General features: G+C 52.5%; 1 protein-coding gene across 4 annotated transcripts; it reads right to left on the reverse strand.

Moving 5' to 3' along the window:
• Positions 1 to 367: 367 nt before the first annotated feature.
• Positions 368 to 25,468, reverse strand: SGSM3 (small G protein signaling modulator 3). 4 transcript variants are annotated; one of them, XM_083835240.1, is made up of 22 exons: positions 25,132 to 25,468; positions 17,019 to 17,088; positions 15,660 to 15,745; positions 14,388 to 14,454; positions 13,062 to 13,270; positions 12,814 to 12,921; positions 12,334 to 12,477; positions 11,752 to 11,947; positions 11,379 to 11,524; positions 10,738 to 10,965; positions 10,027 to 10,081; positions 6,684 to 6,811; positions 6,296 to 6,451; positions 5,648 to 5,702; positions 5,318 to 5,367; positions 4,140 to 4,292; positions 3,986 to 4,056; positions 3,803 to 3,851; positions 3,404 to 3,489; positions 2,984 to 3,106; positions 1,885 to 1,945; positions 368 to 1,524 (listed from the first exon to the last, which is right to left on the reverse strand). In XM_083835240.1, exons 2-22 carry the CDS (start codon positions 17,023 to 17,025, stop codon positions 1,441 to 1,443), a joined length of 2,262 nt encoding a protein of 753 aa, XP_083691366.1. In that variant the 5' UTR covers positions 17,026 to 17,088; positions 25,132 to 25,468; the 3' UTR covers positions 368 to 1,440. The 4 variants fall into 4 exon arrangements, with proteins under 4 accessions (XP_083691366.1, XP_083691365.1, XP_083691367.1 ...); XM_083835239.1 differs by lacking the exon at positions 25,132 to 25,468 and adding an exon at positions 23,912 to 23,934; XM_083835241.1 differs by lacking the exon at positions 25,132 to 25,468 and adding an exon at positions 22,276 to 23,241.
• Positions 25,469 to 26,804: the final 1,336 nt, after the last annotated feature.

Below are 26,804 nucleotides of genomic sequence, written 5' to 3' on the forward strand. Positions count from 1 at the left end.
CTCTGCTGTGCTGTGCTGCTGGGAGGGCCTGGGGACACTGCTGCTGGCCACCAGCCCTAGTTTCTCTCAGCCCCTCTCCCTTTGCTGAGGGCCCCTGCCCTGCAGAGTCCCTACACCCCTTTGGTTTTGAGTACTTGCAGCTTTTCAGGGGCTCCTGGGGCTCTCCTGGGGGGCTGCACTTGGGCAGCGCTGGCAGCACAACAGCGCCTGCCTCAGCTGCTGGGGTGAGGAGCCCCCAGGGTGCCCATACAGCTGAGCAGAGCCCCCCCCAGGGTCAGTGCAGAACCAGGTCACAGTTACCAAACGAAGACGGTAGGAATTAAATCCAGCCCCGGCCCTGTGGAAAAACAAAGGCGCAGCCCAGCGCTCTCCCAAGATGCAGTTTATTTACAAACCCACGGAATAAAGGAAAGTAAGAATCTAGTGTCATTTCACGAGTAGTTTGTGCTCACAGACAAGCGCTTTCAGTAGAAAGTCACAGACTCCATATCCAGAGCCACCACCACAAAGCAGCAATTCTCCACTCCCGACCTGTCCCTGCCGCCACCGCAGGGCCAGGAGGACGAGTTAGTCTCCCTGAGCCAGCTCCGACCTGAACCCCCATCCTGAGCTACAACAGTGCCAAAATATACACACGGTCCTGGAGATAATTTACAGCTTTTTGGTTAACAGTAAAAATCACCTAGAGACTAAAATGACAGCATGAAACACTCGTTTTGTTTTTTTAGGGGAGTGTTGGTTTTTGTCTGCTCGCAGAGGAGACAAGGCCCATCCCCTAAGGCTGTTCGGCGGCACCAGGCTGGTGCAGTCGGGCACCGCTTGTCAGCACCCCACCCGCCAGAGCAGTGGGACGAGGCCGACGCCGGTTCCCCTTCCCTGCCCCGGATCCAGGTCGGGGGAACTCGTCCAAGCGCTTCGGGCTTCGCCTCCCCTCTCCCCGACGGAGGCGAGCCCCCGGCTGGCCAGGAGCAGCCGCGCCGGCCCTGCTCCCACAGCCCGATTCCCCCCGCGGTGCCTCCTGCCCACGGCACCGGCTTCCACAGCCCAAAGCCACCCCGCGAGGGCTGCCCCTTCCCCGCAGCGACAGCAGCGCTCGAAGCACACACACGCAGCTGCTGGCCTGCAGGGCCCCGCCGCTCACCCCCTGCGCTGGGGGGAGGCAGGGAAACGGGGGTGGCAGAGACGGGGAAGGCCGGGGGGCACGTTGGCTTTTCTGGCCGGAGCACACTTGTCCCTGTGCAGCATCAACCTCGACCATCGCCGCCCTCGGGTCCGCAGCTCGGCCTTGTGGCACTGCTGCCGTCGGTGCGCCGGCAGCCCCCTGAGGGGGATTTTGTCACAGGTACAAGTGTGGGGAGGGGAGGGGGTGTGAGATGACGGGGGTGGGGGAGAGGAGCGTGTGCCGTTGAGAAGGTTCCCCGGGCCGGGGCGGGGTGTGGGTCACCCGTCTATGTCCCAGCTGAAGAGATGGTGCTTCACAAGCATGTCCTGCACCCCTTCCTTCAGCGGCTTCTTCTCCTTCTCCTGCAGGGCGACAGAGACCCGGGTCAGCGCGCCGCACCCCGAAAAGCGAGGGGGAAGCATCTGCAGGCGAAACGCGGGCACGCCGAGGTCCCCAGCAGCCAGGCAGCGCGGCCTCCTGCACTGCCCACCTCCACGCCGCCGAGGCGAGGCAGGGAGAGGCCCTGCGGTTTGGAGAGCACCGGGGAAGGGAGGGGCCCGCCACTTCCCCCTGCCCCAGCCGCGGGGCCGGGCCTGGCAGGGAAAACAGCTCCGTCCGCAGCCTCCGACCCTGCCTGGGGACGGGACAGGGCTCCGGGCTGGGAGGGGAGGCGGTGAGCGCAGCCCCCAGGGGAAGGAGGGAAGGAGATGCTGCCCACTCACCTCCCTCTTTATCGGCAGCTCCCAGTCCTGAGACAGGCTGAAGGCGAATTTGCAGAGGACTCTGAAATGGAAGGAGAGGAGGGCGGTAACGTGCGCACCCGGGCACGCACCCAGAGCACACTCCCAGCCCGTGCACCGCAACTGCTGCCCCCAGGCGCACAATTGCACCAGCCTGCCCTAGAAAAACACCCAGCTTACAAGGGCGGGGATCCGCGTTTGCTGGCGCTGACAGAGCAGCACCAGCCACTCATCCCCGCTTTCCGCCTCCTCCTTGGACTTCCCATCCTGCCAGTCCCAGGCTGGAAGAGAAGCTTGAAAAACGTGACTCAAGTGCAACCCCTACAGAGCCCGGCACAGCAGCGCAGCCCCGAGCTCTGCTACACCACGGACACAAGTGGCTGAGGCTGCGTGCGGCCGGCAGCGGGGGCTGGCAGGGCTCTCTCCAGAAGCAGACCGCTGCTGGCGGCACCCCGCTTTTTGCACCCATCTCTCCCCCTTGCCCTGGAGGAAGGGCAGCGTCCTGAGCCCCGTGCTGCATGGGGACGGCGCGTGGAGCTCCCTCGCTGGACCCAGCTTCAAGCAGGGGCTGGGGACACGGCCTCAGCCCTGCCCTGAGCGCTGGGGTGCAGCGCTCGGACCCCGGCAGCAGGCTGCTCAGGCCTCTTCCTTCCTCAGTCCTCCCCACCCTCCCAGCCGTTCAGCAGCAGCACAGGCACAGGGCACCCCAAGCCGGGGGTACACAGCCCTGCTCCTCGCTGGCGGGGGGTCTGGAAAAGGCGGAGTGTCTCCCTCAGAGCAGGTGCGGGGCTGTCTCGTTTTTGGCCAGGACGGAGGAGGCTGCTGGCAGGCAGATGCTGCCTGCTTGTCACGACAGCTCCCCGGGAGCCGGGTTCTGCCCCTAATCAGGCAGGCACGGTGCATCCCATTAAGCTGTCTAGACAGTCGCTGCTGCCTCAGCACACGGAACGAGATCTCCGCAGAGGATGTCTGGGCAGCCCGCGCTGCTGCTGACTGGAGAGGGTCCAAAACCTGCCACGGTGGAGCCTGTCTCCTGCAGGGGAGGAGGAAATCCACGCGAGGCCCAAGGGGACAGACTCACCTCAGCTCACACTTGATCTGCACCCAGCCGGGACTGCGCAGGAACGACCAGGGATGGAACCACTTCTCCACGGTCTGCAAGCTCGAGCACAGCACCTCCAGCCACAAATGTAGCACTTGCTCGCTGCAGCGATGGGGTGGAGGCACGTTACTCAGCTGAAGCCATGGAAAGAAGCTCTGTCCCTTTGGGACAGGCTGTTTTCAGCCCCAGCCTTGACCCCAGCCCACAGCCTTTGTCCCCGTTGGGAGCAGAACACCCCAGCTAAACCCTATGGGTTGCACTCAGTGGCTGTAGTGAGAGGGGAACAAGTCCCTGCAGCCGAAGGTAGATCCAAAAAAACCGCTGCTCATGAGCCTGCTGTGCCCCCTCCCAAGCTCCTCGCACCCACGGCGCCGAGGGTGACAGGACCGGGCGACTCACTTGAGTCCGACACAGATGAGGGAGCGAAGTTTCACGTCCATCTGTGCGTGTGCGGCGTCGTGCGTCATGTTCACAGCCTGAACTGCCTGGAGGGCAGGAGGATGTGGTTACTGCCTCCGCGCAGCTCAGCCTCAGGCTGAGCCGAGCTGAGCAACCGTGTCGGCAGCACAGCCAAATTCTGCCCTCCCCAGAGCTCCCCAGCGTGCTCCCACCCTCACCCGGTACCACCTACCCACCAGCATTACAGGGGCTGAGGTTGCCAGACAGTTCCCCTTTCTGCCTTTCCCCAGTCGGGGAAGGTCAGGGAGACTCTCAAGCACCTCCCGGAAGGGCACTGCCCTCCAGCAGCCCCTACAGGAAACAGCCCTACATTGCTGGCTGGGCTGGGGCAGCACTCACCCGGTAAAGCAGCTCCTCCGGAGTGAGGACTTTGCCGTCTTCATCGAGCCTGAAAAGATCACAGTGCACAGCTACTAGGAGGCTGGGGCGCCTTCCCAAGGTGGAGAGCAGCAGCAGCAGCTTGATGGGCACGCAGGAGCAGGGCACAGACGCTGCTGCTTGACGTGAGTAACGTGGCCTTACCTGTAAGTCTTGCAGAGCACGAGGCGAGAATACACGGAGTCAAAGTCCCTTTCCACTTCCCTGCTTGCAGCCTAGGAAGGCAGAGGGACAGTCAGCACACACCGCCCTGCAGCCCCTTCACCCCAGCCCCGCGAAGGGAAGGGAGACGCCTCACCTCTTCGATGAACAGCCAGGGGTGGCAGGCGCCCCCCAGCAGCGACGGCTTCTTCAGTCCGTGCTCAAATATGGACTTGAGGGCTGGACAAAGCGTGCCTCGCACCAAGTCCGTCACCCCTTCCGTGACCGAGTCGTCGCCAGCAATGGAGTACTGAGGAACACCAAGAGCCAGCTCTCAGTGCACGGAGACAGCGCGTGGAGGTGGCGTGCCCACCTACAGCTGCTCCACACACACCTCCTTCGCTCCCAGGTGCACATCAGCCCCCTCCCGCAGCCCTTCACGAGCTTATGTAAGGCGCCACGGCCACTTTTGTGCCTAGCGCCACAGCAGGATGCCGGAGCAGTGACACCAACGCCATCCCGTCAGCATGCAGCGTAGGGGAACTGCTGCAGTCTGGGGTACGGCTGTCTGAGCTACGGGAAGGACAGAGACACGCAGGGAGGGTCTTCGGGACTCCGTGAGCTGCCGAAGGTCAAGACAAACGGGGGTAGGTGAGAACTCCCTGGTCAGCTGGAGCGTCGCTCCAAGGTGTCACGCTGACGTGCTGCTATAGAGGGAAGCAAGCGGGATGTCGGCCGACAGTGACATCTCTCTTGGGGTCTCCGGTCACCCTTTGAGCCCTTCCTCACTCCCCAGATGGCGAGGAGGACAGGATGAACAGGGCTTTCTCCACTACCCTGCAAGCTGCCTAGAGCTGATGACATCTGTCTTCTGACAGTTACCCCAGCCTCGGCGCCATACTGAGCTATCTGCTCTAAATAGCTGGCATCTCACCGCTGCTGGACGCAAGAGGAACCAAGACAGCGCTCCCTCGGGCGCAGCTGCTGGGGGAGGATCCACTGTGGTGACCAGAAAGCACCGGCAAGATCCACAGGGACAGCCTCGAAGGAGGAAGAGAGCACAGGCAGAGGGAAGCAGGCAGAAATACTGCCCACAGAATCCTGCTGCGTGCCTGCCTTATGATTTCTCAGCTTTCCCAAAGCCGGCCTCCAGGCACGGCGCTCAGCTCCCCGCAGCCCTGACCGTCTGCTTGGCCAGCATCAGGAAGCTGAGCAAACAGGCTTAGGAAAATAAGCTGCTTGATCACATCACCAGGTGCTCAGCAGAGAGTGAACAAATACGCTCAACGAGGGCAATACACAGCTCTTTTCAATTATTATTATTTTCTTAATTACCTCTTTGCTTCTCTCATCCAAGATCTCCACAAATTTTGCAGGAAACCAACCTACAAAGAATGGACAAAAGAGGTGAGCCTAACGTAGCCACTGAGAAACCCTGCACAGGGGAGACGAGATACCAGTGGAGGCTGAGAATAAACCAGAGTTCATGGAGTCCAACCCCAGAGAAGGAAGCAAGCAGCCTGAAAAATCACAAGAATTCAGGCAACTGCAAGAGGAAGCCAATTACAGGATACCACCCATGAGCGGCAGAGATGATTTGCACCCAACCACCATCCTTTGCATCCCACCCTGCTCCCTGCCCAGTGCAACCTGCCCTGCTCTCACCTCTCAGCCCATTCAGCTCTCCCACCCAACAGTGCTCGTCCTTCTGGGAAATGATCTGAAAAACAGGGAGCGGGAAACAGCGGTTGAAGAGTGTCAGATGACGACTTGCAAGCAAGCAAGGAATGGAGGCAGGACACAGAACTTTCTCCCCACAGGTGAGGGTGCAGTGCCAGGAGGGCTACAGCTGCCTGACTGTGTGCACAACGAGGAACTGCTTTCTTCTCTTTTGCCAATGCCTTAATCTCGTGTGGTCCAGGGTTTTCAATGGCAAAAAGCTACCGCAAACACAATGCCACCCCCTTTTTCCCCAATTCTAGATGGGATGCCCACAGCTAAAAGGCAAACAGATGCTTTTACAGCCTTACCACAGCACGGTGTGAGGTGTTGAACTGGGACCAAATCAAGCTTTGGCTCTGCTGTGTGGCAGCCAGGAAAGGGACTTTGCAGTTGTGTTGAGAATGCCCCACAAAACAACACTCACAGGAACATCCTGCCTCATCCCCAGAACCACCCGCTGCTTCCCTCGGTCCCCTAAATACTCTGAGCTGATCTCCCCCCTGGTTTCCCTGCAGAAGAGGCAGTGCAGCATCCCAAACAAGCTGGGTCTGCCCGGTCCTGCCCCGGTGCCTCTCCCGGCGGCCCACGCACCGTAATGATGTCGTTCTTGCGGAAGCCCAGCTCATCGTCGTCGTGGCGCTCGAAGTCCAGCAGAGCCTTGGCGCGGCGCCGGCGGTTGCGGGAGCAGGCCACGTAGTTCTCGTGGTCCCGCTGGTGGCTCTCCATGCTGTAGTCCGGAGTCAGGTCCTGGCACGCACACGGATGCAGAGCAAAGAGGAATGAAAACCAGCAGGTGAGTCCCAGCTGATCTACCAGAGCTTACACGCGCCTGTTCCCAAACCCTTCTCGCAAGCAGACATCCCGGCACAGCCCTCCTCCACCAGAGGTGGGCTGAGCAACCCTCCCCTTCCACCCGTTACACCAAGAAGTTCCTTCTCGAGCCCACACGCTCCAGGAGCACGCGGCAGCTCCCACTCACAATGCTGCAGTTCTTGGGATCCACGCACTGGAAGTGCCGGGCCACCTGGAGGATGGCCTCGCGAAGGTCAGCCACCAGCTCCGTCTGCTTGATGTTCTTGGCTTTCAGTGCCTCCAGGTCGTCGTCCCCTGGTGGAGCCCACGCAGCCAGACGGAAGGTGAGGAAAGGAAACCAAGTATGAGATATTTATTTTTTATTAGCATCAGAAATCAAACAAGCCTGTCTACATTACGGCAGGTACTTAATACCAATCTATTCAATAACGTAAATAAGAATTATCAACAAAACTGTCTCAATTTTTAAGGAGCTGCTATTCCCAACAAATATATGGGACTGGGAGGACGTTGTCCTTGATCTTTCTGGGCAAGTCAGCGTACCAAGCTGCTGCTGTACTGCTTCGGAGAAGCACCTACGCAGCACACACAGACAGCACAATGGTCAGACTCAAAGCTAGGGACGCTGCAAAAGTTTTCTTGAACTGAAATTCTCTTAAAACTGAAACAGGTTTTGTGCAAACTACTTCTAATTTTTACACTGCATACAGGGTGAGAGCATCTCCTTCACCGAGACTTGAAAAAGATGCGAAAACCAAGATAGGCCACTTTCCTGTGTCAGCCTAGAAGTGATAGCCATGAGAGAGAAGCTTCCATCCTTCGTGACCTCAGCCTCCCTAACAGCCAAAGGTCAAAGATCTTGATGTACGCAAATGGTCGTAAGTACAAAACAAAAGTAATCCAAGCACCTTCCAACTTTCACTAATTCCCACATAAGCTGTCAAAACTCCTATTAATTTATACAGAAAGACACCTACTGGCATTGATTCTGTAGGCAATTAATGCATCTGAATGCCTTAACAATTGGGTACGTGATTAATCATTTGCTTCTTTCCCTAAAAAAAAATCATTTGTTTTAAATTCAGAGTGTATTTTCACAGGTCTATTTTTGCTACGCATACATGAAGAATAGCTCCTGCTTACTGAAAAGCGATTAACGGCGTCTTTTAATCACAAGTAATACTAATTAAAAAGTCCAAAACTTTAAGAACATAAGTGGAAGCACAATATTAGATTTAAAATGATCTTTATAATTCTTTTCCATTTGCTATATTAAATAAGAGAATCAGATTTAGACAGAGAGCGTAAGAGAAAAACTGAACTTCTGAAGCTTCTGGACTAGAATAGGCTAACGCACACTAACTCCCAGGCCAAACAATGAAAATCAACAAAAACCTCCTCCTAAGGCAACGGGGTAAGAGAACGAGCACGTAAGAAGTCTCACTGCAGTTTCAGAGAGAGAGAAAGATTGTAAATAGATAAGTGATCACGCAGACAGTGGGGGAGATTCCTGGAAAATTCATGCTGCTAACACAGAGTGTGACTAAAGAAGAAACTACAACCACAGCCACGCTAGCAGTGGGCTGCCCTCGTTTACACGGATTGCTGACTCTTTGCTTCATCATTTGGCCCCTCCTGGCCAAAATCCTGTGCTCCTCCCTCTGTACCCTGATGAATCCCACCCAAACGCAAGCAGGAGAGAGAGGAAGAAAGCTCCACACCCTCCCACCTCCAAATACACAAAATACAGAGGAAAGCGACTGGGGTTTCCACCAGATTCAGCTCGCTGCACCTGTGTGTGTTTCCAAAACAGGAAATGAGTGCGGGATCGGCCACGTGTGAGGAGGCTCTATTTTGAGCTGCAAAGACCGTGTAGTTGTGCAGAGGAGGACTAGCTCTCCTGGGTCTCCTTGGTGCGATGACCATCTGACAGGAAAAGGGCAACACGTACTGCCTTTCGTTGTTTCTTTTTCCTATTTCTTTGTTAGAGATCTGATCCAACTTCTCGAGGCTCAGCGACAGAAAGCCCTGGCTGACCTCATCTCGCACGAGCACAAGAGGTCGGACTACCAACCTCCTCCAGAGGTCCCTTCCGAACAGCTCTCCAGTGATTTTATGGCCCCTGTCCAAGTTACTTCTACGTCTTCATTCTCTCTAAGGAAGAACTAGGTTCTGGATAAATTCTTACTCCCACCCAGACCAAGACTAGGTACCACTAGTGGTAAAACCACTATCACACACGTTTTAAATAACGTTGTAGTTACTAAGAATAACTTTAGGGCAAAAGCATGACAGTCACTGTACATAAAACCCACCATCAGTCATCTCAGTGATCATCAATCATCTTCCACCATTGAAACATTTTGAACCCTGAACTTCAAATTTATCTTGTTGCCTGGGAATACTCACTATCACCTTCAAGGAAGGTGCTCTAACTTGGCCAAGAAGAGACTGAGACACAAGAAAGATGCACGTGGCAGCTACGTTCCCTACAGATTCAGTTTGTACTGACCGTATGACAGCATTACATAGAAGAGTTCAGGTTGCAGTAACAACCTTCCTGCCTTTCTTCACTTCTGCACGCTCAACCTTACAGCTTCACCAGTCCTGTACTGTCATCTTTATATGTAATGCTGTACGTGCGTGTAAGCAAAGCCTCTGACAATATATGAGCTTCCCAGAGACCGTCAGAAAAGCTCTTCTCTGAAAAGACCAGTAAAACACAGCTTTAAATGTATTCAGGCCATTTCAACCACAACAGGAACATTATTTAAACCTTGTAAACTCAGTACATTCTCTTTCCCCGGAAAAACAAGTTTCTGTGGTGAGATGTAGCAATTTCAAGACAGCTAGCCAGTTGCACAGAAGGTGATGACAGTGAGGTTTACGATAGAAAAGGCTATTACAAAAGCCACAGAATAAGTTATTTTTGTATCTATGCAAAACCTATCCCGGCCACGTGCTTTCTGGACATAAGTTGGGTTAGCTCATAAGCAGTGAGAATTAAGAATCAAAGACGTTTGTTCACGACATCGAACTCTTGTAGCAGGTAAGGGGAAGGAGCATCAGTGATGTCTGCATTTTTAAATTTTGACTTAAAAAACTGGATGGGTGACCCACCGGACCATCCCGTCCTGTCTCACATCTTCAGAGATGATGTTCCTGAGCTCAGAGGAGCAATATCAGGAGACTACAACATACAGCCCATGGACTGCACGTGGTCTGCCAGAAAATGTGTTAGAGCACTGGGCAGTGCAAGGAGGACGTTGCACAGGGCTGAGCTGCAGCCCACCGTTAGTCACCACTTAAGGACTTACCGACGGATTTGAAACTCACTTTCTGAGCTCAGACCAAAGCAAGCGAATAGAAAACTACACTTCTTCCCTCTCATCCTTCAGTTCTAGCTCCCTACTCTCCTCTTCCCAGCGTTTCCCCGCGTCGTTCACCACCCTCCCTCCCAGGCTGCTAGATCCATCCACACCAGGCGATAGGCACAGGACTGTCCTTACCGAAAAGCAGAGAGGTAATGCCAGATTTCCTGCGCTGAGTCCTGCGCCGCACAATCTAAGGGGGAGAGAGAAAAGAGAAAAAGAAGAAGAGCGCACACATCACAGCAGATTTAGTACATGAAAAGGAAGCAACCCTCCGCAACGGTCAGGTCTGAGCAAGGGGCCCTGACAGTAACTGCTGGAAGGGGCAGACAAGTGACCCAGCAATTTTAGACAGTTGTTCTAGTTCCAACTGCAATGAATCAGCTCTCCTGCTTGATCTGCTCCATGTGCAACAGGTTATTTATAGCTTGATTATTACGAAAGCATAATTGAAGTTCAAGAATCAACCATGATTCAACTGAATAATTTTAGTTTTAATTCTACCTGTTGCCAGAAGCAGTTCCACACGTAATTTTATTTAGATTTCTAAGTGGATGCCCATTACGTTTCAGAATTGCAGGATTGTCTGCTGATAAGCACACAGATGAGCATCAAGAATATATCTTCTACGCAGGCTTGACAAACCGGAGCTACTACATCTGCAACTGCAGACTGCAGTCTGAGGTTAAACACAGATGTATTTCTTTTTCAGCTTCTCAAAGGCTGCTGCTGTTTTCTGACTCTCCCTTCCAGAGTTATTTTAGCGTATCAGTTTCTTACTAATGCCTTAATCCCATTCCTACTCTACCTAGTGTGCTCAGGTTAGTTCCAAGCAATCTGGGCACTCACTTTGGACAAACTGTTGACAGTGGTGCTGGAGTTGAGCAGCTGCCCTTGGTCGGCAATGAGGTAGGCCAAGTGTTTGCGGCGCTGGGTCTCCACCGCCACGTCTGTCAGCGAGCCCGCCACGCGCATGGCCTCCCGCAGCAGCACGTCGGCATCTTCGATCTGGCTGGGGATGTCCGACAGCGTGTTGAAGATTGAGGCAGAGTTCTCGGACTGGATCAGCTCATCCTCCTGCAACGATGCAGTCATTTTACCACACAGAACGGCGAGCATGACGGCTGTGCTCTCGGGGCTGCTAGATGCGATCTTACACTCAGCGCACAGCCTGGGTACTACTCTACTGCACTGAGATCTGCTCCCAGAACTTTATCTGACATTCACCATCGAAATTAAAGTCAAATCAGCAAAACAGAAGCTATTCTGCCAGAATTAGGTAGAGCAGGGATCTTCCTGGGGTCAAGGAAAGGGAAACTACTCAGTCTCACATGCTGTGTAGCACCTGCTGTGCTCTACCTTCCCCTTGCTCACCTCCGCCCTTCACACATTCCCAAACCACACAGAGGAAGTGGATACAAAACCTTGCGCCTAAAATTTGCCATTAAATACTGAAATACTATAAAGAAGGAAGTGGGGGTAGGAGTTACCTTCATGCTGAGCATGCCCAGCGTGAGCTGGAACAGCACCAGGGAGCCCTGGTAGAAGAAGAGGTCCCAGATGCGCAGCAGCAGCTTGATGTGGACGACGCTAGCGAAAGAGGTGAGGAACCAGTGCAAGGTGATCAGGGACAGCTCTGTGAGTAGAGACACAGAAAGGAATCACGACAGGGGAATTCAGCCAACCCGTGGGGATGGACTCCCCCGAGTGCTGCCCTCCCAGCTTAAAGATGACCATGCACTGCCACGGCCTCCAGAGCCAGGAGGTTTGCTCCCAGCTCTGCCGTTCTCCCTTTGTAAAATAAGGGCAGCAATCTCTGCCTGCACACCACCCTGGCCAGAAAAGCTACGGGCACATTTTTACCAATGTCGTGCTCCTGGAGCAGCTTGTCCAGGCGGGGCAAGTACTGCACGATGAGCTGCCGCAGGACACGCTGGTCGGTCTGCACCCCCATCAGGGTGGTGCTGAAGTAGGAGGCAGGAACCAGTTCTTCAATGATAGCGCACATCATCCAGAAGGCATCTTCTTCTTCCAGGAAGAGCAGCAGAGAGGCAGCCACCTGGGATTTTGAAGGAAGACAGACTGCATGACAAGCTTGCAGAGCAGAGGAACATCTTTCCCTTCCTCACACAGACCTGTGCCTAGGTGACCAGAACCTTCCTTCCTCTCTGGCAGCATTCCTGTGGTCTCTCCCATGAAAGGGATTTCTCCTCAGGGTATTGCCTGTCCCTTCCCCACAGACAGACCAAATTATTCCACACCTTTGGATACTTGGCGTTGCTCTGCTCCACCTCTCCTAGGAAAAAGTGTTCCATGCAGAATGGATTTCCCTTCAACTAGTCTGGAGGCCGCAGTGTCTGGTAGCACTGCCTCAAATCACTTAGTCCAGCACAGCTGCCACAGACAGAATGACCCCATTGCAAAAACACCACGAAAGCAACTCACCATGCCGGTGCCTTGGCAATATCCAATCTCGGGGTAGAGCCAGGCAAGTCCCCGTAGGATCCTGCGTAGCCGTGGCACCCCAATACTGTTCATGTTGGAGAAGCAGGCGTTGCTGGGCATCGTGCGGAGCAAGTCCTTTTCAATCTGCCAGACAGCCACGAACAAGGAAACGGTCAGCTGGCAGCACCCCAATTGCCTTCTGCTCTCTGTACTTATCCACGGCTCCTTGCCTCAGGGAACTCTGCTTCCCTCCACCCATTCTCAGGTCCTTAAGGACTGAAGAAGATGGCCCTGTCCAAGCACCCAGGGCCAGTTTAATAGCTTTCACTAACACGTGCAAAAAAAGCCGGTCAGACGGCAGCTTGGTGGCTCCCGACACTTGTCTGAACTCAGCCCCTGGCTTTACCGCTTAGAACAGCAGGCATGCTGGTGGGACAAGTTTCATCTGCCGCCCAGTTGGCACTAGGCAGTCTCTCTCACCTGTTTTGCAGCAATGGTTTCGTCGTTAGAGCTGTTTTTCACGATATCCCGATACGACATCTCGGAATTTCTCTTCTTCTGCAAGGCCCCAGAAAGGCGCATCCACAGCTGAACAGGGAGAGGAAGAGCCACTGAGACACAGCCACGGAGAGCCATTACCTGGCAGCCTCTAACCGAAAGAAAGCGGTCTTGTTCCTCTGCCCCCTACTCTGGGCAGGGGGGTCTGCCCAGCCAGGCAGCACTCTTACCTGTGGCCTCATGCTGTGCGGGATGCCAGCCAGCACCAGCGAGCGCAGCTTGTCTGAACGCGGCAGGGTGACCTCGATTTTGTCCCAGGTGAGGTCGCCCACGTCGTGGTTGTGCGTGAACTCCAGGTGAGCCTGCCACTTGAGCCTCTGCTGCGGCTCCTCTGTCAGCGGGAGCCCCAGGAGCTTGCTGGAGTTTGTCTCAGCACCGTCTGCCTCGGCAAGGGAAGGGAAAGACACGGAGACAAGTGAGAGGGGGAACGCACACGGGGAGGAGTAGGACAGCCATCTGAAGAAAGCACACAAAAACATTCGTGTCTTCCAGCCAGAGCACGGGAAGGCAAAGCGTGGTTCCTAACTGTCTTCTCCGCGTAGCAAATTTTTTGGTTGTAAGCAAAAGGCACTGAAGCCTTGAGACCTAAGAAGCTGTTGGCAGGCCTAGCCTCTATTCACTCCTGATTTACAGCCGAGCATGGCAGGAATTAAACAAGACCCTGGCAGCAGTCATCCTGCTGGGTTTTGTAAGGATCTTTAAATCAAGCTGACAAAAGCAGAGCGAGCCTCGGAGGTGACAAGCAGAAAGCCATAAGCTCATGCAAGTAATGAGGCACAAAATGTTAACTTCGGGGATATCTAATCACCAAAAAAATCTTTAATAAGAACACTGGCAAATTCACAATGAGAGGGCACCTTAACCTGAGGCCATCTTTCTAAAATATACTTTAGTGCCAGCACAGGTTTGACGTAAGGCATCCTTCATCCTAAAACAGACCCCAACAAAGCAATCCAAATCTTCCTGCTGGCTTCATAATGCACAAGCCCATCAAATGTTCTGTCTGAAGAAAATTGCTCTCTCTCTGTCTTGTCCTCACCTCCAGGTCATCGCTTCGAGAGGATCCTCTACAGCTCAAGGTGCCTCAGGGCGCACGTGCAAACAAGTTCTGCCCTCACGTTGTATGGCCTGAGACCTGGAAATCTCCCCTCAGAGGGCACAGAGAGACCCCACTGGGAACCGGGAAAGCTGCCCTTCCCCAGCACGCAGCTGCTAATGGAAATGGCAACGTCCCCTTAACTTTCATCCCTCCCGTACCTACACCACAGGTGTAAGCGGACGGCAACGGCTCTGCTGCGTATCCTGCTCCAGACCCCACCAGGCCAGCACAAGTAATGCGGGGCCTTTAACAGCAACAGTAACACAGAAAAAAGCTGACCTGTAAGTGGACAAAACCTAGCCCAGAGCAGCTGCAAAATCACCCTGCCACACTCGGAAGCACGGGCAGGGCTGCGCCCCGGCCACGTCGGAAGGGGGAGGGATGGGGCTGGCTTTACCTTCCTTATCAACTCGGAAACCGAATTCGTCGTAGTGGAACTCGGGCTGCTCGATGGACTCTTCTTTCTGGGGGACGCGAGGAAGGAGAACAGACACTTTCACCACTCCAGCACTGCCCAAGCGAACAGATACAAGCGGATACCGCCCCGCCCCACCGCACCGAGCCCTCTGAGCGACTGCGCTCCTTGTCCTTTTGTTTTTGATGCCTCCCACCACAGCTCCCAGCTGGGGAGGTGCTGCGTGCTATCCCCGTTTTGACTCCTCCATGGAAGATGTGGAGCTCTGCTTTCCAACCCACACAGGTTTTCCCAGTGATCTCTTTTCCAGCAGGGCTTGGTACATGTGCTCGAGCACAGCATCGTATCAAGATGAGGACTTCCCACCTGGAGGGGCACACAGCCCTCCTCAGGGGCTAAGGAATCTACACATCAGCTCCAGAGGTCTCTGTCTGCTCCTCTAAGACACAGCAGTACGTACACTAGGTGACAGGGCACTGCAAATTCAGCTCCCTGCGCTGCCCCATCCCCTGCCTGTTGCTTTCAGCTCTTCTCCGAAAGACCGCAGGCAAAACTGGGATTTGCACCTAGGAAGCAAGCCCAACTTACAGGCCAAAGGGAATTAAGTTCCAGGACCCAAATCTTAACTTCCCTCACCTGTGCTCGTGGCTGGCACTGGGGCACGTACGCCAGAGGTTACAACCAGAAGGTTTTTGTAGGGAATGATAAACCTACAGGTGCTTCCATTTCCTACAAGCCCACCTGCTCATCCCACGGGGTCTCACAAGCACTGCTCTAGCACAGCTCCCAGATCAGCTTTAACCTGCTTCTCTGGGCACGGCTGCCTTCGGCAAACCCTGCGGGCAGGTTACAAAATTCCAGGGCTGCTTCCTTCCTTCCTGCTCTGCCCACCTGGCGGCAGGCCTTGAGGCGAGCGCTTCCTGTCGTGCGCAAGCCGCCCGGAGCAGGTTGATGGGGACAGAGGCTCCCTTTGAGTGTCAACATTTCCACAGTGGAGCAAGAGTTGCAAAACGGCAGGGTAATAATTCACACAAGTTTCTCTATGCTCTGCAAGATCCTCTTGCGAGAGCCAGCACGCACCCACAAAACAAATGAAGTTCAAGTAGCAAACAAGCATCTGCAACCAAACCACTGGCGGAGGAGTGCATCTCTCCCCCCTTTTCCCTACGGCGTTTGGAGACCCCCAGAAGCCACCAGAGTCCCTTTCTTTCTGCGCAGAGCCAGAGAACGTACCCGCCCTGCCCCACGCCGTACCTGGGTGTATTTTGCCAGGATCTCCTGCGGCCAAATGCTGGGGGTGAGTGCCGAGAAGGGACCCCCAGCAGAGGGAGTGTGGTGGCCTAAACACAGAGAGATAACACGCAGCAGTGAACACCTGGAAGGACTCCCCGTGAACACGCACACTTGTCACAGGCTTTTCCAGCATGGAAAGGATTCGCCCAGCAGTTTGTTGTCACTGCCACTCTAGACATTGAGACAGCTTCCACTTCACCGAAGCAAGTAATTTCAGAAGGTTTTAACCATTATTACCAAGCAAAAGCAGCAGGAAGGCCAAATTCAGTTCTCTCTAACAAGGGACTTTTGGGGAACAAAATTGTTCCACTGCATCATGCGACCATCTTCCTGGAAAAGCTGTGCCAAGCCAAAGCAACTGTTACCAAAAAAAAAAAATATATATATATATATGAAGTAAACACCTCCTACAGACTCATGGCACTCCAGAGTTCCCTGACACTCTGCCACCCAGGCACTAAAATGGGAAATGAGAGCCCTCAGCATGATGCTCATCTGCTCCCTTTGCTGACGAAGGCCTGGGAGGCTGCTGCCTTCCCTTCGAGGTTGCCAGCCCAGGTGTAGAAAGCTGCAGCAACCCAAGTATACCTATCGTGGTCTTGTGTGGTCAAGGTAACCCCTTCCCAGTCTCAGGTGGTGTCCCACTGAGTAGCTCGGCTTCCCTTGGAATAAAAGCAGACATGGAGTTCTGCAATTGAAGCAGATAGAGCATGTCCCAGGCCTTCTGCTGAGCACACCGACAAAAAGGTTTACTTGGCTTTGAAGTGAAGTCTCCCTTCGGGTTATATTCCCTGAAATGACCAGCTGGCTCAGGAAGGAAGGTGCAGCCAAAGGTATGGGGTGGGAGAGTTGGCCGCTGCAAGAGGAACAGGCTAGAGGAGGCCTATACAAAGTAAAGCTTGTAACTCAGCAGCCCACAGCTGAACTCCAGTCATTCTTCAGCCATCCCTCTGCCGCAGAACTACCACTTTATAGCAAAAATCTCTCAATCATAAGCAAGCCGCCTACTTTGGGGCAAGCCTTGGGAGGAGAAGAGAACCAAATAAGTCTTATGAAAAACAGGGGAGGCAAACTGCATTTCATTCTCCTCCTTCCTCTGTATTCAGCGGCTGAAGCAGGGATTGAAGAAGGAATTGAGTTCTCCCTGAATGAAAAGGCAGCTGTGTCACAAGGAGCAGGGCACTCTTCCTCCCTCTGTTTCACGCAGAGCAGTATGTTGATGAAAAGGACATCTACCGGAATCGGTAACTTTGTTCTACTAAGCTGCAGATGAAGAAAGAAAAAGCAATCGAATACGAAGGTCCGTTTTTATCTGCTTACCTGACATTGTGCTAGGTAAGGCTGAGTGGCAGAGGCTGTCCACTGGTCTCAGAGGCGAGAGGTCACTATCCTGTTACAAACAGAAAAAGAAGAATTGATTACGAGGGCATCTTATCAATACGTATCTGAGAGCACAGCGAGGGACAGACAGACCCCTCACGCACAAATTCCCCACAGGAAAATTAAATCCCGTAGTATTTAAGCTCCCCACAGGAAAATTAACCTTCAGAGACTGGAACTCCCTCTTGATTTCACACCTATCAGCTACAAAGAGCATGGCATCATCTACCAAATTCTGTGTGACACCACTGGCATAGCTGATTGAAAGTATGCCAAAAATCAAGTCAAATTCCGTCACCTTTTCCATCACGTAGAGAGTCCTGTATTTAATTATAAATACTAAAAAGCACACACGATCATTCTCTGAATTCACCAGCCATGGAGAAGGTGAAGAGGGTTTGAGGGGTGTCTTTAGACACAGTAAGTCTGAAACAGGTTTTAGGAGTATCATCACAAAACGGGAGTGATGTGTGTTAGGCTGTGGCATAAGCTCTTGAAGGGCGCTAGGAAAGTCTCTGACAAGGCTTTTCTGTGATCAGCTAGACCAGAACGTGGAGACCATGCTAGGGAGAACCTCCTGCCATGAGCCAGGCTCCTCTGAAATGCATCAGGTGATAGAGCTCACGATGCAACAGCACACACTCTCCTTACTTACCTGATACCAGTTCACAGCAGATTCATACAAGGGGTTTCCAGTACAGCGACAGAATAATTTGGTAGTCAGAAACAGATATTTTGGGCTTCAAGATAATTCGTGTAGCTCTCTGTGTGGGAGATGGCAAGAGCCACCTCCACCAAAGAAAGTCAGTGCTGGGATATATCAGCCACTCGAGCTTATTTAGGAAAGAACTTGGGAGAAACGAATGTTTGCACACCTCGGATGGGTTTTCCGGCTTCCCCTTTTCAGTAAAGCTACTTCTGGCTGCAAACCACTACAAGGAGGAACCCGAGGGATTTATCCAGAAGGCCTTGTCTGTGTTGTTTACAGTGCTCAGTAGTACAAGGTTACATTGCCGCTCCTGCCTTTGCATCTCAGCGAACTCTCCAGCAAGCGCTTGCAGCCCAGAAGAGCCTTGCTACAGCGCTCTCAGATAAGCAGCCAGAAAGGCATCTGGGAACACAAAAGATAAGGCTTCTTCCTCCCAGATTCAAACAGCTCTCTGCATGAGAAAGGCTGCCATGGCTGAACAGACACTCTGATCTTCGAACAACAACTCTTAGAGCAAAAAAAGAAAAAAAAAACAAGTCCAGCTTTTGTTTCTGAGAAGTTATGTTGTCCACGCAGTGACCAGCTGCTTACCTGTGAGTTCTGTAAACTCTCTGTCCTTCTATCACCCTAGCCCCACTTGCTCTCTTAGCACCAAGATTTCCCCCAGTAAAGACATCACAAGAACTAGGAGACGAGCACCTGCACCCTCATTTCACATGGCAATGCTCACAGCACGCCCAGCAGGCAGGTAAATCTGCTGACAGGACTCATCTCCCCTTCCAACATCTCTGCGAGTGCATTTTGATGTTTTTTTTTTCCAGGCTTATCACTGCCCTGCCACCCCAGCCGCTCAGTGCCCGTGCCCTGCCTCCTGCTCTCAGCCTGGTTAGCCTCATTCCCAATGACCTTTATGAGGAGCGCAGTCAGTCTGCTGCAAACTTCGCGATCTCTAGGTCAGGAACAGCCCACAAGGCGCTGCAGGACGGGTTTCCAGCCCTGCCTTTTTACCATGCCTCCTGCAGGAAGCCGTGCCAGCCCCGGGGCCCTTCTGCCACGCTTCCCACTGCCTGTGCTCTGATCTCTGACGTGTGCCGAGTGCCTCCAGCACGGAGCAGGGCCCCCAGCTCGCTGCTATCCTTCCCCGTGCCTTCAGCCCCTGCTGAACCAACCTGTTACGGAGCAGCTTGGCCAAAGGGCTGGGCATGAAGACGAGAAAACGGCCCATCGGTGCTCAGGAGCAGGGCAGGAGTGCCAAGTCCCGAGGAACACCTTCCCCTGCCCATGTCACACAGCCCGGTCTCTGCCTTGGCAGAGGTTGCTCCTCTGCTGGCCTCCCTCCCCTGATCTGTGCCGGTATTAGGGTGCTGAACTCGGTGCGCAGGTTTTTCCTGCCTCTGGCTCCTAGGGAAACCTTCCTGAAAGCCTGGCCTCCAGGAAAGCATCACCGCAACGGGGAGGAAGGTCCCTGCCGCTGGCGGGCAGCGCCCTGTGCAAGCGAGGAGAAGGACAGCTGGATATCACGAGCCCTTTCCTCTGACACAGGGATACAAACCCAGAGCAACGACCCTTCCGGTCCAGAGACAGCACTTACCAAAAGGGGCTCCCATGAACCTGCAAAACTGCGTGCATCCAACTGCTACAGCTAACGATGTTATTGAAAACTACCAAAACAGTAAGGGATGCAAAGAAAATTGGACGCAAAAAACAGCGATGACAACTCCCAAACTTGCAGAACTCTGCCAAATTAAAGCCCATTTCCGCTTGTGTATTAAGAAGCATCTCCCTTGTTTAAAGGCAATTCCATTTCTTCTACAAAGCAATGTTGGTCACAAAGCAGGCAGCCCTCCCTTTCCTTCTTCCTCTGAAGGGAACATCCTTTGTCACAACGCAAGCGGTACCTGCTGTTTGCAGTCCTACTCTTGTGAGCTCACACTTCAGAACAGATCACCCCGCTGACTCCAGCTTGCCAGAGGGCAGCCACAGTGTCCGCGCATGCACCTGGAAAAGGCGGCTGCAACGGCAGCACACAGCCAGCGTCGGCTGCGGGCGTTTGAAGCACCCGAGCTGCAACACACCTTTGGTGGAGCTGCAAACGCACGGCACGCAGGGATACATCCAATTAGTTTATTTTCCAGGGCAGGCATCCTCTAGAAATCGATTCGCAAAGGAGACACGGAAATTTACTTCCACTTGGCAGTGCTAAGCCTCCTCTGGACGTGCTTTCTCTTCCACACAGCTGCGATATGAAAGATTTCAATTACCTGCCTTCCTGCAAACACCAGATAACAATCTCCTGCCGCCTCTGTTTTACTTGCTTGCCTTCTTTTGCCACGTGACAGACTTAACCCTGCTGCGGTTGCACCTGGATGTGCTGGCCATGAATCGATGCTGTCAGGAACTTTTCGGTAGGATCTTTATTTTGGAATAAAAACTCCTTCCCACGAACGTTCTTCCTCTGATGATTTTAGCCAAGAAGAAATAAAATCCAGCAGAAAACCGGCACTAAAGCAGTGCGCCTCCGGCAGGTACACTGCTGGAACGCTAGGAAAGCATTTTACAAAGCAATGCTTTCGTGTGCTGCAAACCCTACAACTAATAGCCACGCAGGGAGCAACCAGCAAACGTCACCAGAAGGAGCAGAACCACCATAATTCTTTCTAGGCTTTCACCCACTGTCAGAGAAGCATCACACACAATCACTTCCTCCAACATTAAGTTAGCACAGGAAAAAACTCGACTTCCCACTGAACATGAAGCAACGCTCCGCACGCAGTAAATCCCACTGCCCGACTGCCGGCTGGTTTCCACTGCCCTCTACATTCTTCCTGTCTTTAAAAAAAAAGACAAAAAAAGTTTTAGGAAAGACAACTGATTGCAAAGCCACAGTACGCATCAGGAGGCCACACGCTTCGTTGCGGTCCTAGAAGCCTCTTCCAGCTCAGCTTTTAAACCTCAAGTAGATTGCATCCAATTTAACATCTAGACTGTCCCTCTCTTCGAAATCAGAGAAGAAACCGGCACTGGATCAGGCAGTTCGTTTCTGCCCCCTCACTCCTGGAAAGCTTTTGTTTTCCGAGGTAAAATCCTGACCTGCAACAGGCAAGGGGAGCAGGAACCCAGCAATCCCGAACCCAGTAATTCCCCTTTGCCTTCCCTTCCCCCAGAGCCTTCCCCTTCAGGCCAGGTAGAGGCACATCCTGGAGCTGCAAATGCCATTAGTTCCTCGAGTCAATATTTGCTCTGTGTGCACGCAGCCAGAAGGAAACTCCAGCTTCACAACTACCTACGTAAGCGACGAAGCACAGACAAGAAGCAGGCACCTCCTGCCCTCGTGTCCCAGCCCCCAGCTTTTTAGCCCTGGAAAGCAGGCGTCTGTCCTTACACAGCACACGCTGGGCACCTGCTAAGCACGACCTGCACTGCAGTGGAGAACGTGGTTTGCCCAGACCCTTGGGATCACAAGAGGAGGAGTTTCCCCTTTCCTGGCATTCCCATTATTTGCGCGGGGAGAGGATATGCGATGGGAATACAGAGCGCTCCTGCCATCTCACATGAGGAGGTTACGCCAGACCAAGCTCTGGAACAATAGCTGAGAGCTGTTTGTTTGTTTTTTCATGTCTGCATTGAATGGGGATGAAAAAAAAAAAAAAAAAAAGGGCCAGGACACAAACTACAAAGAGGCATCCGCTCCCACCTCTCTTGCTGCAAGGCAAAACCCTCCTCGCTTCAAATACGGCGGGACAAAACCCATAGGTGCCAGAGGGCGGGTTTGTGAGAGCCCAAAGGGTCTTCAAGAAGGTCTTCAAGGCTGCAAAGGTGGCTTCACATTAAATACTGCTACGCAAACACAATCCAGAGGTTTCTGATTAGCGGCTAAGTGGACCCCAAACACCTTTCCCTGAGGCAATTTATTTATGTGTAATTAAAGGATGCTTTCACCCAAATAAGCATGGTGTAGGACCAGGGCACTTCTGCAGAACTCTGTAAAAACTTATTTTCCTCCCAAACTTTCCAGAAGGTGTTTCTAACCTCTGGTCCATGAACTTCTGCAAGTCTGCAAACTGTTTCTAAGATGTCTGTGAAAGCTTCGTTCATGCCAGCTTCATTTGCTATACAGAAGTTTGAAAGCAAGCACTTGTCAGAGACACCGGGTTCTACAAAACCAAAGAAATTCTGGAAGACATCACTGACAGCTATTAATATGTTTTTTCTGTAATCATCCAAGGCTCTCCACCACATCCAGAGCCAACCCCACAAGCTCACCCCTGGTGGAAGTTTTATTCCCAAGCTGCTCTCATCCTACTGTTCCCAGTGGCAGAGGAACAGCCTGAAGAATGACTCTGCCTTGGTACGGCCTCTGACGGATCTGCAGAGCTTTAGTTGTCAGGGCTTGTCATTCCCACGCATGAAAGGCTAGATTCAGGTCACTTCCCCTGTAGCTGTGCTGCTCACGCACAAATAGTATCAGCAAAAGAACCTCAGACTCACCTAGCAGGACTCTAAGCAGGTCTCACTTCATTTGGCTCCAAAAAAATGGCTTTTCAAGGAAAATATCTCCCACAGCACTCAAGATGTATCTCCTCTGGGGCTATGTCTTTCCAGAACTCAACTTTCTGAAGAGGCTAAACACTCAAAACACCTGCCAGGATTCCAGGACTGCTTGCAAAGCTCCTTTCTAACACGTCATGTTAGACTATGTGGATCTTGCTCCTGCAGAAATTTATATGCTTGGATAACTGACAGGAAAAACAAAAGCAAACTACGTGACAATCATTAGCATTTGTAAGAAAACAAGACAAAAATAACCATATTTCCTATTTCTGAAGCTCAGGAAGAATTCTTGCCCAGAACAAAAGGGCTGTCGGGTTATGGACGTTTTCTCTCATCTCTGAATCATCAGGTAGTACCCAGCCAAGAAACACTGCACTGACTGGGGAGCGACAACAGTTCTCATCGTGCAAATGACAATATGCTATCTTTTTCTCTATCTCATAAACAAATACATTTTTACTTCCCCTAAGGAACTTTTTTTTTTAAAAGCCAGAACCAGAATTGCTGTTACCAGTATCATTTGTTGCAATCCCGTTTAAAAAAAAGCCGAGAGTTCCTCAGAGCCAAAACAAACATGGCAAGACAACATCCTCCTCTTCCCTCCCTGGAGCCAGCAGCAGGACAGCAGACAAGCACGACGAGACACAAACACTCCTCCCCAGTCACCCTGCACGAGCTCTGCGTATCTCAGGATCTGGCTGCCTGATGAAAGGTGGCAAGGAAAGAAGTTGAAACAAGTCCTTGTGCTGCTGAGGATACAATACTGAAATGCCAACACCTCTCCAGCTCCCGAGGGACATTTGGGACACTGCACTCACCATACACAGCAAAACTTGACAACTATAGTCTCTATATCCTATTGATTTGAGCTTGGATAGGATTAGGGTCACCGATGTGATCCAGATCACCAACTAGCAGCAGTGATCATCAGCTAGAGGAGCTGTAGGGCCACACGCACCAGCACATCCAGCGCCTTACCTCTGACACTGAAGATAAAGTTGCAAGGACTTTTCCCCCCCCTCTGCCCCCCCAAAGCTTTCTTCCCTTCTCGTGTTTTGGTAAGAAGTCTCCAGTTAACAGCCAGGACGATGGGCACCAACCACCCCAATCATTTCCAAAACAGTTGCAATGTCAAATGCAGTATCACTCAGGGCCAAACTCCCCGATTTCTTTGTTACAGCAGCCTGGCAAATACCAAGCACGGCAAACAGCTTCGCATCACGCAGACCGATTTATTAAGAATGCGACTGAGGCCCGCAGCTCATTTCATGCAGATCACTGAACCAGTAGTCCCTACTATTACCAAGCCAACTCACATAGGAGGCATTCATTTAAAGAAGCTAAGTATTTTGAGTATAGCCTATCTTTAAGATCTTCAAGGTCTTTTGGAACACTGAGATTTGCAAAAGATGCCATCTCGCAGGAAAGCGAGCAACAGATTAGCAGCACAGCAATGAAGGCATACCAAAATGACATCAGTGGAGACCCCAAAGCTGGGGGATCACTGCAGTCCTGGCAGGTGTGCTGTATTTCCCACACCTCACTAGCTGATGTTAGTCTATCACCCCCTTACCAGCATGCTCCCTCCTCTCCGCTGCTGCTCACATATTTCCTTCAGTCTCCTTTGCAGGGAGTCACTACAAATGACATCTCCCTGAGATTACCAGGATATGTTGTCAAAATACTATCCTAAACAGGAAAAGAAGAAGGTAGTACCTGGCATTTTAGTCTTTTAAATACGGAATTAACATACCTTTATATTAAGGAGACACAACCAATGCCCACTTGACCTCTTTAAGTACATGCCATGCCTCTTGTCACACCCTTCCCTCCTTTTTACTTCATTAACTCTCTGGGGTAGGGATCTAACCTTCCTTTCTGCAGAGGGAAAGCCACACGTACACCATGTGCATCCGGAAAGCCGTAACGAAATAAATCTTCGTTCCAGTGGCTTTTCCTGTCCAGCACACCCCTTCAGACTCCGCAGCAGCTGAAAAACTCCTCAGGTAACCCAGCAAGCAGCCGTATTCCAGCCAGCACCTCTGCCACAGCACGGCAGTGCCCTGCTCCTTCTGCTGGGCTGGGGATTTCGCAGTGCTTTTGGGCTCCAGCCTCCTGCTACCGACCACCTGATGAACACCGCTGAACACCTCATCTCCAGCAAGACTTGGCTTCTCTCTCACGTACGTTAAAACCAAAGGAGCCTCCATTTCCTCACGGCACTTTTCCTACTTTATCCCTACCGCTCCCCCCCCCCGAGCGTCACATTAAGCCATGACTGAGGCATCATGAATCATCGTGAATTAGGATGCTATGCCATCACGTACAAACAAAAAACCCACAAAGAGCACCACAGCCCACCTGTTTGGAAGAGAAGTACCTGCCTAAACGCAGAAACCCCTCCAAAAATCAGGAAGGCAGAAAAGCAGGCAAAGAGGGAAATTCTCCTCTCCCGACCCCACCAGCTCAGTGAGCAGCCCCCAGCTGCGGAGGAGCCCCCAGGCGCCGCCTGCACAGATTTAAACCCTTACCACCTTGCTTCTTCAGGCTTTTGCTTCCCAGCTTCCTTCTAACGTGTGATACGGCCGAAAATCACAGGGGGGGGCATGGGGGGGGCGACAGCCCCGGCAGCCCTGAGGGGGAGGGGAAGGGAAGGGAAGGGAAGGGAAGGGAAGGGAAGGGAAGGGAAGGGAAGGGAAGGGAAGGGAAGGGAAGGGAAGCCCCGGAGGCTGAGGGGCGGCCGGCTGAGCCCCCCCTGACCGAGGCAGGACCCCCCATCCCGCCCAGGCTCACCTGCTCCCGTCAGCGGCGGCGGCACCCCCCCCTCCTTGCCGCCCGCCCGTCCCCACACTGCGGGCGCCCGACGCCGCGCCGGCCCCACACGCCGCTCCGGGAGGCGCTGCGCGCATGCGCGGCATCCGGGCGGCGGCACGGGGCACGCCGGGGGTTGTAGGCGGCGCCGCCGCCGCTTTCCTCAGCGCCTCTGTCGGCGATAGGGGCTGTCGGGAGGCGTGTCGCGATAAAAGAAGCGCTTCTGAAGCGCTTTTTGGGAGCACTGCAGCTCTGGGGGAAATAAAGGAGGCGAGGTCCTACACCCGGCTCCTCCCGGGGGCTGGAAGCCTTCAGGAGGATTCATGCATCACACCGCTTCAGAGGAGGGCGACGCCTCCCCACCTCATTTTTAATAAACTTAAACTTTACAGGAACAAAAACCTGCCCCACGGCTAGTAGCCCCTTCCCAGCACACGGATTTATGTCCAGATGATGAGATCTGTTACCTGGTCCTTTAAAAAAAAAAAAAAAACAGAAAAGGACCAAAAAAAGGAGGATTTCTGTTTTCCCTCTCACCTCTCCACTTGAGGAGCGGTTTGAAAATTACCAGTGCTCAATTGAAGTTACCCTTTCCAAACAGATGGCTAATTAAATTTTAATAGCACAAACAGGCAAAATATGTTAAACACCATTAACACTTACAAATGTTTATGCCTTAGCCCTGAGGCAAGCTAAAAGCAGAGCAAGCTAGATGAGGGGCGATCATGGCCTGATGCTTCCCCATTTCTATGACTAAATATAGACAAGCCTCTTTAAAACATGGTATTGTATTTTGAAATCCTCTTTAAGCAATTATGGCCTTAAAGAGAGCAGGCAGCCTCTTTCAGTTTATCGTGTTTTCCTTGATTTTCTCCAGCAACTACATTTCAAGAAGAACCAAGTAATCCTGATCATGGCAGCTCTGAAAGCCTGACTAAATACCAGAGGTAAGAGGGAGCTTTCCGTAGGAGAGGTAAGGAAATCATTCCAGTTTAAGTCCAAGGAAGATGGGTTTGGTCCAGTACTGAATGCCCACAGATGTTGTAAACAGACCATCAATGGTCAGAAAAAAGACCATCAAAGACCTCTTGAATTTCTCTGGCATACAATCAATTCCCACATCTTTCTCTTTCCTTATCAAACAAAACTCACTTGCAGTAGAGAATGACTTACAGTTGCCAGGGTACACCTACCATTCACTATTGAGCACTTACAACCAAGGACCTGGAAAAGTAAATCACAGTGGGTGTTCCTAACCTACCCCTGTAAATATGATTGTCAGAAGGTACAAGGCCACAGGTACAGTATTAAAACAGTTGGAGAGCACTGAAGGACCACCCTATAGATGCAGCCAAGAAGTTCCATGTCCTCTCCCTTTCATTATTCTTCATATTTTTACCTATTAGCTCCCCGAACTACAGTACTCTGTAAGCAAGTACAGCCTTTTATCATCTTTTGAATTACCTGTGGAGAAAGTTTAAGAGGAGATGAATAAAATGGGAATGTGGGAATGGGAACATCAGCTGGCACCTGGCATTGCTCTTTAAGCAGCTGGCAGCGCTCTGTGCGGGGCCAATGAAAGGTACTGTGTTAAAGCCACCTTGTCACCTTCAAGCGTTTCTCAGTAACTCTGCACACAATAGAGGGAGGCTTGA

This window comes from Anser anser, assembly GCF_964211835.1.
Source record: "Anser anser genome assembly, chromosome: 1".
Taxonomy (NCBI): domain Eukaryota; kingdom Metazoa; phylum Chordata; class Aves; order Anseriformes; family Anatidae; genus Anser; species Anser anser.

Bases quoted from the DNA above. Each gene is read 5' to 3' on its own strand.
- SGSM3 (XM_083835239.1), bottom strand. The intron at 14,455-15,659 runs GTACGGCGTGGG...CGCGTCCCCCAG, and splicing joins TCCTGGCAAAATACACCCAG to AAAGAAGAGTCCATCGAGCA. The intron at 10,966-11,378 runs GTAACTCCTACC...GCATCGTTGCAG, and splicing joins TGGGCATGCTCAGCATGAAG to GAGGATGAGCTGATCCAGTC.